Raw genomic sequence first — 14245 nt, 5'->3', positions numbered from 1 at the left:
GATCATTTAAGCAGCATTAGGCGTCTAGGAACACGTCTCACTCACATCATCGCCCGGTAATGAAATCTTCGTGATATTCTGCAGTGCACCGGAACGCCCTGGAAAGTCATACAGGGTGCTGGAAGGCCTTCAGAAACACTGGGTTCTCCCCGAGTCATCCTGTGAGGTCCCGGATATTAAAGACCAAGGTGTACCGGAGTCACCGACCTTGTAAATTCTCATATCATCACCTGAAGAAGTTCAACACAACTGACGCTGCCGCTTCAGTTCCAGGAGAGACTGAAAAAAGGAAAGAACTTAACATTCCAGAGACCTTACGCCGCCGTGAGCCTGGAAGACACGAAGAAACATCCAGTAAACACGAAGTAAGGAAGTGATGCTGGAACGTTGAGGTCGCTTACGTTCCAGGAATGATGTAAAGACGATGATGATGATGAACCCACATTCCAGACACGGTGGCCATCATCCTCAACGACTCCAGATGGTGAAGGAAGAGTTTTTTCTGTAGCTGAGACCTGTAGCGTAACATTCCGGCTGTTGGTCCAGACCTCAACCAGAAACGAAAAAAAAATGATATTCCAGAGATCAAGGCCGCTATGTGAGTCCAGAAGCTGTGGTGTGGAGGTGAGGTGAAGTGAGGTGAGGTGAGTGAGGGGAGGATCTGGCTGTGGAGTGGAGGTAAGGTGAGTGAGGGGAGGATCTGGCTGTGATGTGGAGGTGAAGTGAGGTGAGGTGAGGTGAGGTGAGGTGAGGTAAGGTGAGGGGGTCGAAGGGAGGATCTGGAACGTGAGGTTGGCCTGGATAAAGGAAGGAGAAATCAGGATCATGGGTGAAGGTCCCTGACGCAACAGTAGACTCCCTAAAGCATTAAGAGGATCACCAGGAGGAAGAAGGAGGAGGAGGAGGAGGAGGAGGAGGAGGAGGAGGACCTGTGTGTGGCAGGGTTAGGTTAGGTAAGTTAGATGAGTCACTTTTAATCTTTGCAGCCAGATCAAAACATCCCCGGTAAGAGACGGTTATATTATTATCATTTTTTTTATACTGGGAGTACCGGTAACACCCCCAGTGACCTTACACAGCGGGAACACCTCACCAGTTACCTCTCTACTTTCACTTTCTGACGACGGCGGTGACGGAGGGAAGGAGTGACGAGAACCTGATGAGTGACACCCCACCATACATACATACATACATACATACATACATACATACACTACCCCCTCCAGGAGAGTACCACTGATGACGTCATATGTACTTCAACAACAGGAAACATTAAAAAAATACAAAAAATAATAATTACATAAAAAACTCCATTACGAGAGATACAAAAAATCAGCCTCTGTAATAATGCTCATTTACCTGCCTCACGGAGCAATAAAATCGACGTTAATGAGAGAGATAATTACCTTTATATCTCACAAACACAGGTGTCTTTGTCTGGTAATTACAGGTATCATTGTCTGGTAATTACAGGTGTTCGATCATCAGAGAGATGTAAGATTATCATTATGAGTAATTATAAAGAATTAGTGATATAATTAGTGATAATTTGAGAGCAGTTGTTAATAAGTTGATGGTTAGTTCAGTATCCAGCCGTTAGGGGGTTGCCTGCTGTGTCTTTAGATAGCTAGATAGATAGATAGATAGATAAATGGGGAGAGGTAAAGTGAGGGAGAAAAGGGAGGGAGAGAGAGAATGAGGGAAGGAAGGAGAGAGGGATGGAGGGAAGGAGGGAGGGAGAGAAAGAAGGGAAGGAACGAGAAAGGGGTGGATGAAGAGAAATGGGTTAGGGAGGGAGGAAGGGGAGGGATATTGAGGTGTAGGATATGGTTGTGTGTGTGTGTGTGTGTGAGTGTGTGTATTTTATCGTTGGGTGAGTCTGCGTACATGTGCGTATTTCTGTATGTGTACTGTGTGTGTATCTTCTGTTTATGTGTATTATATGCATCATTACTCCTCCAAATTCCTCCACCAATCACAGCACAGCAACAGATGACGTCACACCAAAACAGTCACCCTGAACAGAACCCTCAATAACCACCTCTATGTCTCCTAACCACACGGGGAATTTCCTCTATCACAAGTGGGGTTCCTAAGGCAAGTATCTCACAATATTAAAAAAAAATCATAAAATTTCCCCCCAAATCTCTTGAAAAATCGAAAAAATATCGTAAATATGTACTGGATTTTTTTGCCTAGATATTAATGGAAAGTAGAAGAGGTTGCCAAGTGTTGTTCTTATGTAGTGTTTTTGTGAGCAGGTAAAGCGTGAAGGAGATGATGAGGTGTTCGTGATATTAATTTACGGTCGATAGTGAAGGTGACGTAAGGTGAGAGATAAGGACGATTGATTGTGTATATTTTATGTAGAGGATTTAATTATTATGTAGAGGGTGTAGCGGTGTGTAGTGTATGTGTAGTATGTGTGTAGGGGTGTGTAGTGTATGTGTAGTATATGTAGCGGTGTGTAGTGTATGTGTAGTATGTGTAGTGTATGTATAGTGTATGTGTAGCGGTGTGTAGTGTATGTGTAGTGTATGTGTAGCGGTGTGTAGTGTATGTATAGTGTATGTGTACTGGACACCATTAATACACCATACATACCATTTACTTCAGGCTTACCACACTAATGGGTAATGGGTGAGATCCAGCATACAGCCACCACGCTAATGGGTCGCTGAATCTACACCTGTACCCGTGGCTGTGTACATCACCTACCTACACCCATACCTGTGTAGCTGTGGCTGTGTACACTGTGTAGAGGAGCTGTATTGAGGGTGTATAAGTGTTGACTGTCGTGTGTACTGAGTTCATGGGTGTTGTGTAAGATTATTGAGAGAGATGATGAGTGGTAAAAATTTGATCAAAGGAGAATTTTGCTACGTAGGAGAGGCTGCTGAGAGAGAAAGGAAGATAAGAGAGGAAATAGGAAGGGAAGAAATGGGAAGGGGGGGGGCAATGGGAGGGGGAAGGGAGGAAAGAGGGGGGACGAGGGGAAGGGGATGAGGTTGTAGTTGGTGACTTTCCCGTCGTTCAGTAATTATTCCCCGCCGCGGCCTCAGTAGCGATCGTGTTGGTTGGTTAGTTGTGGTAGTGTTTGTCTGTACGCATAAATGTATTGATTTACTGAATAATTTAAATAGTTGTCATTCTAGAGTTAATAAGAAGAAGAAGAAGAAGAAGAAGAAGAAGAAGAAAGAAGTAGAACAACAGCAACAACAACATAAATAATAACAACAACAATAAGATAAATAATAACAAAAATAACAACAAGAACAAACAACAACAAATAATCTCCCTTCAACATTCACAACTAAATAACAACCGACCTTTTAAATAACACAAAATTACAGTAATGGATATTTTTCTGAATGAATCTTTGTAATTCCTGTATTCACCCCCATTAAGGTCCACCCAGCTGGCCCGTCCTCCGCCGTGGGTCCACATCCCATTGAATATTTCTCAATTACTCGAAGGTAAATAAACTGTCCTTGTGAATCAACTGAAGGCATTTGTGTATATACGCTGGTAATGTTATCTGTGTGTGTGTGTGTATGTCTCCCTCTCTCTCTACTCTCTCAGGTCAGGCCAGATAACTAGGTTCACCACTGACCTCACACACACACACACACACACACACACACACACACACACACATTAAGTAAGCCATTTGAGAAGTATTTTAAACTTACACTTAATGGAAAGATATAACTTACATCCCTTTGAGGGGCTCGACACCATGTACCGCCTTTAACAACTACACCGTGCTGCCAGTGAGCCAAGACCTGGCGCTGTGTGGGGGGGGGGGGATATTTTTATGTATGTATTCATAATTTTCTGTACGTATATGTGCACATTAATTTATATATGCATATGTGTCCAAGTATAGTATATGTATATTGGTGTATGTATGTTTTTGTGTATATTATATACATATAATGCCAACAAGGGAAGCTCGGAGATTAATCTTTAAATATTAACTTTTTTTTGCAAATAGGAATAACTAATTTTGTTACAACTTAATGGAAATTAATTGGGATATGGTTAGGTTCGGTTAAACTAGGTTAGATTAGGTTTTTCTATGAAACTATTTATTTGTATGTGTTAATATCTGCTTGATATCTACAGAAGTTTAAAAGATAATAACTACATATCATTTCTTTCGCTATTTGACAGTTATCCCAATTTAATGCAACATATACCTGGAGGTACAATATATACCTACGACACAGGTGTACATCTCGCGTGTCTCACTAAGGCAGAAGTACATTAGTGAGTCAGTTTTTAACATCCTAACCTTGTCACTACCAACTCACTCACTCACGACCGTGTTGGTGTGTGTGGGGCGAGGGAGGTGCGGGGTGGCCTGGAACAGCGGAGGTCAGGTCACGACCCCCTGGTCTGGCGTGAGAGGGAGCTATATAAGCATGGACGTCTCGGTGACAGAGTGCAGTTGGTCGATACCTTCCAGTGCGTCATCATGGTTTGTAAGGTAAGTGTAGCACTCTGTCTGGCACTCACTCACTCTATCATTCCATCACTCACTCACTCACTCACTCTATCATTCCATCACTCACTCACTCACTCATTCTACTACGATGAGGGAAAGAGGGGTGTCAGGGCTTTAGGACGAGGGGAAATATGGAATTAAATTAGAGGGAAACAACAGTACCATCAACCTCCATATATCTTCTAATAAGGAAATATTGTAGGGAGTAAAGAAGCTCAGGGCGAGGGGGAGATTATGACGTAGGCGACTGTCTTGATAGTTGTGCTGGATAACAGGAGAAGAAGCGACCTTAGTAATGACTTGATAACAGAGATAAGGAAGATCTACGCCAGGGAACAGAGAGCGAGGCAACGACGAAGAACAGTTTCATAGTTAACAAGACGAAACCAATATCGATTTTTACAAGTTTTTTATGAATATATGTATTAATATATGTCTAAAACTTATGTATACTGATAATATAGCCCTTTAATATACACGTATCTTATCAGTTAGTAGAATATAGCTATGACGTAGATGAAGAGTGAAGGTAGAATTGAAAGTTGTAGTAGACAAGTTTTCTGCGTAACTCAGGGACTACAGTAGACAAGTAGGGAAGACTATCGTAGATCAAGAGAATGTTTCGATATGGTTTTGTGTGTTGTGAAGACATACACTCGAAGGTAATTAATCATAGGCTCTAAGGCACAAAAAACAACAATAATGAATCAATTGTTAGTTTATTATATCATAGTTAACCCTAAAAGCTCCCAACAAAGCCATAGTGACTAAACAACTCCGTACCATTATGACAGTAACTGGAGGTGCGACAGCCATCCTCCCTACCGCTGATAATACCGTAGTTACCCCTACACTAAGCTCTTATAATTTCCGTTTTCTTTGATCTTTTTTGTTTTTTTTAGATTCGGATTATTTATTCAAACACAAGAATAGCAATTGAACGATATATTACGAATTTATCAGAGAAAATAAAGATGAAAATGTCGTATCAATTGGCTCCAGCGACCAACTCATTTTTGTAGCAGCGACGAGAACATGATAAAATTTCCCTGGAGGCATTTTGGCGCCAATTCGAAAACCAAAATATTCATAGTGTTTTTTTTGGCACCGTCAGAATACAAAATTGTTCATGAGGTCTTTTTTTGGTACCATGTCAATGTACAAAAACGTTCATGGTGTGTATTAGGGTAACTTGTTGTAGTTCTTGATATGTGATGAGTGAAGATGTACAACGATCACTTTTATGGGACGAGTTAAGGTGACCCCGGGGAGAGAGAGAGAGAGAGAGAGAGAGAGACAGATGTTTGCCCTTCTCTCTCTCTCTCTCTCTCTCTCTCTCTCTCTCTCTCTCTCTCTCTCTTCACGTAGAATATGAAATTATCTAGAAATAACCAAAATATCATAGCTGGCATTTTTCCATTCAAACTTTCATCTCTATTGATAAAAAGAGTTAAAACAGTTCAAATTAGTTAATATAAGCAAAGTGTTGTTAATGAGGAGAGGTTTGTGTCAGCCTAAGTCCAAACTCTCAACAGATATCAGAAGTTCCCACCAAAAACTCCCAAGCATTGACTAAATACATCAACAAAACAACACTACGATAATAATAGGTTTGAATACTACATTATGACGTGGATTCCCAGTAAGGCATTGTATCCCAGGAGGAGAAAGTATCCAATGCTTTATGTTGCTGTAATTGAAGGGTTCAGATGAGCCTCTCCAAGCACGTAAATCAGATGTGAGTTGACCCCCGGCAGCCAACTTATTGTCCACACACACACACACACACAATACAAGGGCCAGGTCCAAGGTTAACCAGAGGACGACTGGTCAATTAACTAAACGTATTGCGCATAATTAACGTAGGTCGTAAAGGTTTACTCAACGACGAGTCCGAAAATAACTAAACTAGCCAGGGTGGATCATATGAGTCATGCGGTACAACCAGTTTTTTGTTACCCCGGATATCGTGTGCCTGGCAGCGAGTGAGTGTTTTTGTTGCCAGAAGATGAGAAATAATAATGAGTGTTTTTGTAATGCAATTGTCAAACTTTACCGAGTATTCTTCCGTGTTCTTGTGTCTTTGTATTTTATGTTATTTATTATTCTATATTTGTTCTTGCGATGTTTTTATGCGGTTTGTAATTGTAAGTTTGTGGGTGTAAGACCAGGGCGGGTCAGGGGCGGGTCGGGGGCGCACAGGGAGCTGGGTGAGGCGGAATGAAGGATGTAGTCCAGTTAGTTAGCCTCACCCACGCCCTAACCAAGGTCGTGGGCGTGGAAAAAGCCCTGGGCGGCGTCGACACACACACACACACACACATCCTGCAAGCAGTTAAAGTGACCCACACATCCGTTTCCTAGGTGAAGCTCCCAACAGTTACCATGGCGGGTACTGTGGCTCCTGACTACACACACACACACACACACACACACACACACTATAATATTTACGATGATAATTATAATTAGTTCATAATAAAAAATAATATGGAATAATATCACCCATTAATCTATAATTCACCCTCTCCTCTGCTCCTCCTCTTCCCCCCCCACCCCCAGCTTGTTCTCGTCGTCCTTATAGCTGGGGTCTCCCTAACTCTCCCCCAGTACAACTACCAGCGTCCCCAGCAACCCACTGGACTGTACAGGCTGCCCACCACGCCGCCCACCACCACCACCACCACCACCGCCCACCCCGCCCACCACCACCACCGGACCACCCCCACCAAGACCTCCTCCCAGTCTACATCACACCCCAGGCAACCAACATCCGCCCCAAGACCTACAGCGTGAGTACTACTGACGGTGTGTGTGTGTGTGTGTGTGTGTGTGTGTGTGTGTGTGTGTGTGTGTGTGTGTGTGTGTGTGTGCGTGTGTGTGTGTGTGTGTGTGTGTGTGTGTGTGTGTGTGTGTGTGTGTGGGTGTAAAGAGACAGTTTGCCTACAAGTATACTAAGTCTATCTCTCCTACAAAATATTTATACTGTAAATTGTTCCAAAGTCTACGGGCCGCACCCACCACATTTCACTTCAATGCCTTAAAAATTTATCCCTAAAATGTCGAAAATTTACCCTTTAAACAACTTAGACATTTATGGCTAACTGTCTGTGTAATGACTACTTATTGACCACTCCTCCAGGTTAATTATAACGTCTTGAAGGTGAGGTACAGACAGGTGAGAAACATTACTGTGTACACTACTGATGACGTCACAGTAAGACGTCATCATCCTTGGCTTCTTCAAAACAATAGACTAAGTCTCTTTAACATTATTTACGTCACTCAGGAAGTTTTTTTAAGAAACTATAGATTAAATTATCCTGTTTCCTGGTCAGTTTTATTACATGTGAGTGTTTAAATGCGGAGTTTGTTGTCTGTGTGTACGTTACTTCACGCCGCCATGATACACTGCTCACTGTGGAGGTGTTGTGTCGACAGCCTCCTCCCACCGGGCCTATGGAGGGGATGCCTTACGACTTCCAGTGGGGAGTGACGGACCAGGACAGTGGCAACGCCTTCAGCCACGTAGAGAACAGTGACGGCCGAACCACCCAGGGGGAGTACCGCGTCCTGATGCCCGACGGTCGTACTCAGGTGAGTCCGTGTTATATTGTACTGCCCGACGGTCGCACTCAGTTAACTACCACGTCATGCTCTCAGCTAGTTCCATACATCATAATTTATGTATAAAAGAACAACAGAAACACCTCCTGACCTCCCCGGTGTGAGCTAAGTCGTCACATACTCTACTGTCTGCCTCCGTCTGTAGTTACCCAGCTGGTACAAGTGTCAACCATCTGTGATACTTCACCCCCAACACCCATACCATCTGTCAGGTGGCTCACAACCCTCATCTCTCCCTCAGGTGGTGACTTTCTATGACAACGGCGACGGTTTCAACGCTGATGTCACCTACGTGTAGCGGCCCTCACCTCCCCAGGTCCTCAGGAGCGACGACTCCACCTTCAGAACACACGAAGACTCAGACACTGTGAACCTCCACCCTGGGAAGAGATTCTGAACACTGAGGCGCTTCATAACACACTCGAAACATCAAACCCCGACTTCAGCAACTCCTCCAACACCAACTAACATGAACCTCGTACTCTGAACAGCTTCATAACACACTCGAGACACCAACCTTCAACAACTCCTACACAAGACAACCTCCATCAACTCTGAAGCGCTTCGACTCATGTGTTCGGAACTTAAACCAAAACCTCAACAAGATGACAGAAGCCAACGACCACCACGAACCTCCTCCCTCACCTCTCACGACCACCACGAACCTCCTCCCTCACCTCTCACGACCACCCGAACGACTTTCCTCCAATATAGGAAACGTTAGAGAGTTTATTTCCTTCTCCGCTGCTATAGTAACATACCTCTCATAGTGCTTCTCTCTATAATATATAATGTAATATAACAAGAGGCTCCGATATACAAGTTGTGATATATGTGTACAGTAGAGGCTAAGACCCCAACCAATATATAACTAACATATAACTAAGACGATAATATTTCTCTCATTATTCTATTCATCGACAGAATTGGTCAAAAATTCCTTTCTTTATTGACATTTCAGATACGAAAATCATTATTAATATATTTATTTTATTACTTAATACTTTCGTCTTTATTATCAGCCATTTGTTATTTTGCCAATTAAAAATAATATATTCAATTAACCTAACCTGACCTAACCTAACCTACCCGAACACAAAATTACCCCTTTGTGTATTATTGAATTCGTTTTTAAGTAATTTTTATTCTTTTAAAATAATTCCTTCACCTTAATCTCATCCACAGTATTATATGTATATATATATATAATGAATCTCTATGTACAAATTAATTACACCAAATTATATCAACAAATTCAAAAACAGGTAATTACTCAGCAAATATAATCCAGTAATTATTTATTCTATTATTATTCTAACTAGCCATTAACTAACACTATCAATAACAACTACAACAACAAGTATTATATTGATCTTAAACAACAAATGCACATAAAACAACAAACCCGTATCATTCATGTTTTAACCTCCGTCCCTGTAATATTCTCTAACAAACTTTCTATGTACATTCATTTCTATATTTCACTTTAATGGATATAAGCTTCATTATCTCTCTATGTTTGTCTGCCTTATATAGTCGTGTTCTCTATGATAAAATATACTTTATGTTGAAGTGATGTTTTCAGTATCCGACCTTGGTGAAAAACACATATAAAATAGTGTTTGTTACTGCAAGACAACGGCAAAACCTTACTCAACACACAAACGTTCTATAAAAACACAAACATCTACTGAGCTTGTGTGCCTGTGTGTGTGTCTGTGTGTCTGTGTGTGTGTCAATCCAAACGTACCCAAGACGCTTCCATACCAGCCATATACCAAACTTTTCCTCATAACAAAAACATCAAGACAGTTAGACAAAGGAAAGACGAGAAACAGTATTAGATAAACAACTTCATTCATCATTTCCTTCAAACTCATCACAGGTATAATTTACACTACTCATCTTTAGTTAACATCTAAAACAATAAATTCACTTACTTTTTTTTCTTATCTTCTTTACTCTAAATATATTCCTGGTATTAGATTATCTCGTTTCACTTAAAGATCTTCACTGTTAAATACCAAAGTTATTTACACTATGAGATCGGTTACACTACCATGCTTAATTATCGTATATGCATTAGAGAAAACGGGACATCGTCAGGGCTAACTACTTTATAAGAGGATTTCAAGCACTCTACTCGCTTTACGTTCATTTTAGCGTAATTTTCTGGTTATATTTATCCTTCATTTTCTCTACACTTTCTCCCTCATTCTCATGTATCTCTCTCAGTCTCTCAGTCTCCTATCTCCAGTGAGGACTCACAGCACAGTCGAGTTTGTGGTATTTTCTTTCGTCGATTTTCATTTTACTTCAGTGAATTTTCTCCCTCACACCACCTTCTCCTCCCTCCCCTCATGGTATTAAGAAGAAGAAGAATATCCACAACAACAACAACAACAACAACAACAACAACAACAACAATAAGGCTTTGGTGCCACAAACATAAACAAAATAAACATAATCGTAATAGATCAACAAATACCAAATATGTGTGTATGAAGGAAACATTTACTCAACATTATCAAGACGACTCACGAACACAGGTGACAGGAGGTGAAGGAAGACAACAGCTGATAACAAGATGTTTATTGTCCGAGGTAAACATACGTGCGGCGGCCGAGTGAATACAACACTCGCCTCCTATCCTAAGGGTCACTAGTTCGAGGCCGGGGGCACTCCCAATCCATCCAGCTGGAAATGGGTACCTAATTTTACAGTTGGGGAAGTGAAGGCGGTCGAGTGCAGTACCGGCCATGTTGCCTCCTTGTGTATCGAAGGCTTAGTGTACTGTACAGTGTGCTGTATCCACACCGTCCCTAACGGGCAGTATGGGACCAACTCTCACATATGTTACACAGAAGAATATGTACAATACTATTTATAACTTTCATCATACTAGAAATAATATACAATTGACAGTTTGTGTTTTTATCCGTCTCTCTGTTTGTATACGTGTATATGTGTGTTTATGACTGATTAAGTATATGTCTATGAATGTTTGTGTGTATGTATGTGGTTATGTATACATGTGTGGTTGTGTGTATGTTGGAAATATATTTGTACTTGTTTTCATTTTTCATCTGCTTAGTATGTGTGTTTGTGACTGTATTTTGTTGTTGTTATCACGTGTGTACTTGTGTCTACACTCGAGTTAGTCACAACATTAACTATATCACAAACTAAAGACCATCACGTGACGTAACCAACACACAGATGGTTAGTGTCGTTCATCCACCTGGCTGTAGATGACCTCAGATGGCCATACAAGGCCCAAGTTCGACCACATGTAACTGAGAACTATAAAGACCGGACCGTGAACCTGATCTTTGAGCCAAGAAACTTGAATTACGAGGACGACTTGAGGAGGCTGAACATATCATGACTACTGGCGCCACCGCAGGATATTTGAGGGATACGGTCGAGTTCCTTTAACATGATACAAGAGATGTATCCTGAAGACTCCGCTCACCACAACACCGCAGGATGGTCAAGATGGTCATGATACAACAGGATACACAGATTTAAGCTTTCAACAGACGTCCACAACATTAAGCTGAGACCAAAACAGCTTTTTTCACAACACGTTCTGGACTTATCTGAGAAGGGGTCATGTTTACTATTACATTAACCCGCGAATAATCGATTGGACAAACGCTGGGAAGTTTAAAATATTATATTCAACTACAATGTCCTTAAATATGTTGTAAAGCCTCAAGTTTATCCGTCATGGCGTCGAGGAATGTCATAGAAGCAGATGATGAAATAAGTGACTGTAGACGTGGCACCATGCGTGACGTCACTAACACTAAACAAACACTCCATCCACACTCAGAAGCCATCGATAACTCCACAAGATTATCAATAAATGCGATACAAAACCCAGTATATACACCTATACATATGGCAACCGTGGTATATCCCTCCCTGCGTAGGTGTGCAGGTAGATATTAGCACTACAACAGGTAGATGAGGTAGAGTGAGGAGAGAGGAGAGAGGATGAAATTTACTTCTCATAAGTGACTTCTGCTTGATAGCCTTCACCCGCGTCGTAGAATCTCACAACCTGGAAATACGTGAAGAACCGATTAGCTTTTGTTTCTACAGATACTCTAACATATAGACAACTGTAAATCAAATGAATACAGACGTCATTTTCACCCATAACAACATAGAATCAGATCATATTATGTTGATTAATTGTAAAAGAATCTCAAGAAGCATTTTGTAATGAGAAAAAGTATGTAGGAAAGAAATTATTGCTTATTCCTTTATCACCTGAGTACGACCGTCGGTCAGTACAGTATAACACGGACTCACCTGAGTACGACCATCGGGCAGCAGGACGCGGTACTCCCCCTGGGTGGTGCTGCCGTCACTGTTCTCTACGTGACTGAAGGCTACACCACTGCCCTGGTCAGCCACTCCCCACTGGAAGTCATAAGGCATCCCTTCCATCTGTTGAGGACAAACACTCATACTCCTAAGTTCAACACAACTAATAAACTCTTGTCAATTTTATGTCCAGAGAATATTTACAGGAAACTTGACTGGCACTTTCCCACTCTTCCCTGCTATCTTTACTTTACTACAACCTCCCCACCTACAACCTCCCCACCCACAACCTCCCCACCTACAGCCTCCCCACCCTAACCTCCCCACCCACAACCTCCCCACCTACAACCAGATACTCACGGGTCTCGCCACGTTGGGTTGTAGGTTTTGCGCTGCCGCCTGGAGACTCGGCTCTGACGCCAGCGACACCTCGTTCCCTCCTGACGGTGCCTGAAGGTCAGATGGTCGTGAGGGAGCCTGGATGGTGTCAGATGGTCGTGAGGGAGCCTGGATGGTGTCAGATGGTCGTGAGGGAGCCTGGATGGTGTCAGATGGTCGTGAGGGAGCCTGGATGGTGTCAGATGGTCGTGAGGGAGCCTGGATGGTGTCAGATGGTCGTGAGGGAGCCTGGATGGTGTCAGATGGTCGTGGGGAAGCCTGGATGGTGGCAGATGGTTGAGATGGTGACGACACCTCCTGGACGACGTCAGATGGTGTTTGGAGGAGATCCCCGGGTTCAGATGGTGAGGGAATGAGTTCAGATGGTGCCAGGAAGGAACCAGCTGGTGCAGATGGTGCTGAGGGAGTATCGTACAAGCCAGATGGTGTAAATGGTGATACTGGGGTTTTATCCAAGCCAGATGGTGCAGGTGGTGGTACTAAGGGCGCCTCATACAGTCCAGATGGTGCAGGTGGTGGTACTAAGGGCGCCTCATACAGTCCAGATGGTGCAGGTGGTGGTACTAAGGCCGCCTCATACAGTCCAGATGGTGCAGGTGGTGGTACTAAGGGCGCCTCATATAGTCCAGATGGTGCAGGTGGTGGTACTAAGGGCGCCTCATACAGTCCAGATGGTGCAGGTGGTGGTACTAAGGGCGCCTCATAAAGTCCAGTGAGGTGAGAAGGGTCGACGCGGGAGGATTGGAAAAGGTCTGAGGGCTGGTAAGGGTCTGAGGGCTGGTAAGGGCCTGAGGGCTGGTAAGGGCCTTGAGGAAGGAGTAAGTCTTGTATACCAAATTGAGGAACAGCAGAGACGACGGAGGCGATGAAGGCAACACTCATTAACAAATGTCTCACCTGTAACAGTTCAAAAACACAGGTAAGGTAGGGTAGGGTAGGGTAAGTTACCAAGGATTTCACACACACACATACACACACACACACACACACACACACACACACACACACACACACACAAAACACACACACACACACACACACACAGGTTAAGGGAACAAGAGAGAAAGTCATGTACCTCAAGTATTAGCTGGAGTGAACCTTGACCTTAATGTTCGTGTACCCAAGTATTAGCTACACTGACCTTGAGTTGATCACCCTAACACTATTTGGGATGATTAGGTTAGGTTAGTGTGTGTGTGTGTACAGTAGAATCTACACTACTACCATCACAATTACAATAACCAGCACCACCATCCATCACCACTACCACAACCACTAACATCACCACCACTACCACCACTACCACCACAACCCACCACTCACTACCACCACCACCACCCACCACTACCACCACCACTACCACCACCCCAC

The 14245-nt window shown here is 42.9% G+C and overlaps 1 protein-coding gene and 1 long non-coding RNA gene across 2 annotated transcripts; one reads left to right on the top strand and one right to left on the bottom strand.

Moving 5' to 3' along the window:
* Window positions 1-7221: 7221 nt before the first annotated feature.
* LOC121867506 lies at window positions 7222-9709 on the top strand. Its single transcript, XR_006089166.1, has 3 exons — window positions 7222-7302; window positions 7952-8107; window positions 8379-9709. It is a non-coding gene; the product is annotated as an uncharacterized LOC121867506 (long non-coding RNA).
* Window positions 9710-10726: 1017 nt separating this feature from the next.
* On the bottom strand, window positions 10727-13842 carry LOC121867449 (vegetative cell wall protein gp1-like). The gene is made up of 3 exons (XM_042367359.1): window positions 12836-13842; window positions 12461-12598; window positions 10727-12206 (listed from the first exon to the last, which is right to left on the bottom strand). Exons 1-3 carry the CDS (start codon window positions 13754-13756, stop codon window positions 12147-12149), a joined length of 1119 nt encoding a protein of 372 aa, XP_042223293.1. The 5' UTR covers window positions 13757-13842; the 3' UTR covers window positions 10727-12146.
* Between the last annotated feature and the right edge of the window lie 403 nt (window positions 13843-14245).

The sequence above is a fragment of the Homarus americanus genome, unplaced genomic scaffold, assembly GCF_018991925.1.
Source record: "Homarus americanus isolate GMGI-L3 unplaced genomic scaffold, GMGI_Hamer_2.0 scaffold23598, whole genome shotgun sequence".
NCBI classification, from domain to species: Eukaryota; Metazoa; Arthropoda; class Malacostraca; order Decapoda; family Nephropidae; genus Homarus; species Homarus americanus.
The sequence above is the reverse complement of the archived record's forward strand: the minus strand, read 5'-3'. Positions and strand labels throughout refer to the sequence as shown.

Coding starts and splice junctions, on each gene's coding strand:
- LOC121867449 (XM_042367359.1), bottom strand. CDS start 13,756: ATGAGTGTTGCCTTCATCGCCTCCGTCGTCTCTGCTGTTCCTCAATTT. Junction 12,599..12,835: donor AACCCAACGTGGCGAGACCC/GTGAGTATCTGG, acceptor TGTCCTCAACAG/ATGGAAGGGATGCCTTATGA. Junction 12,207..12,460: donor TGCCCGATGGTCGTACTCAG/GTGAGTCCGTGT, acceptor ACGTATTTCCAG/GTTGTGAGATTCTACGACGC.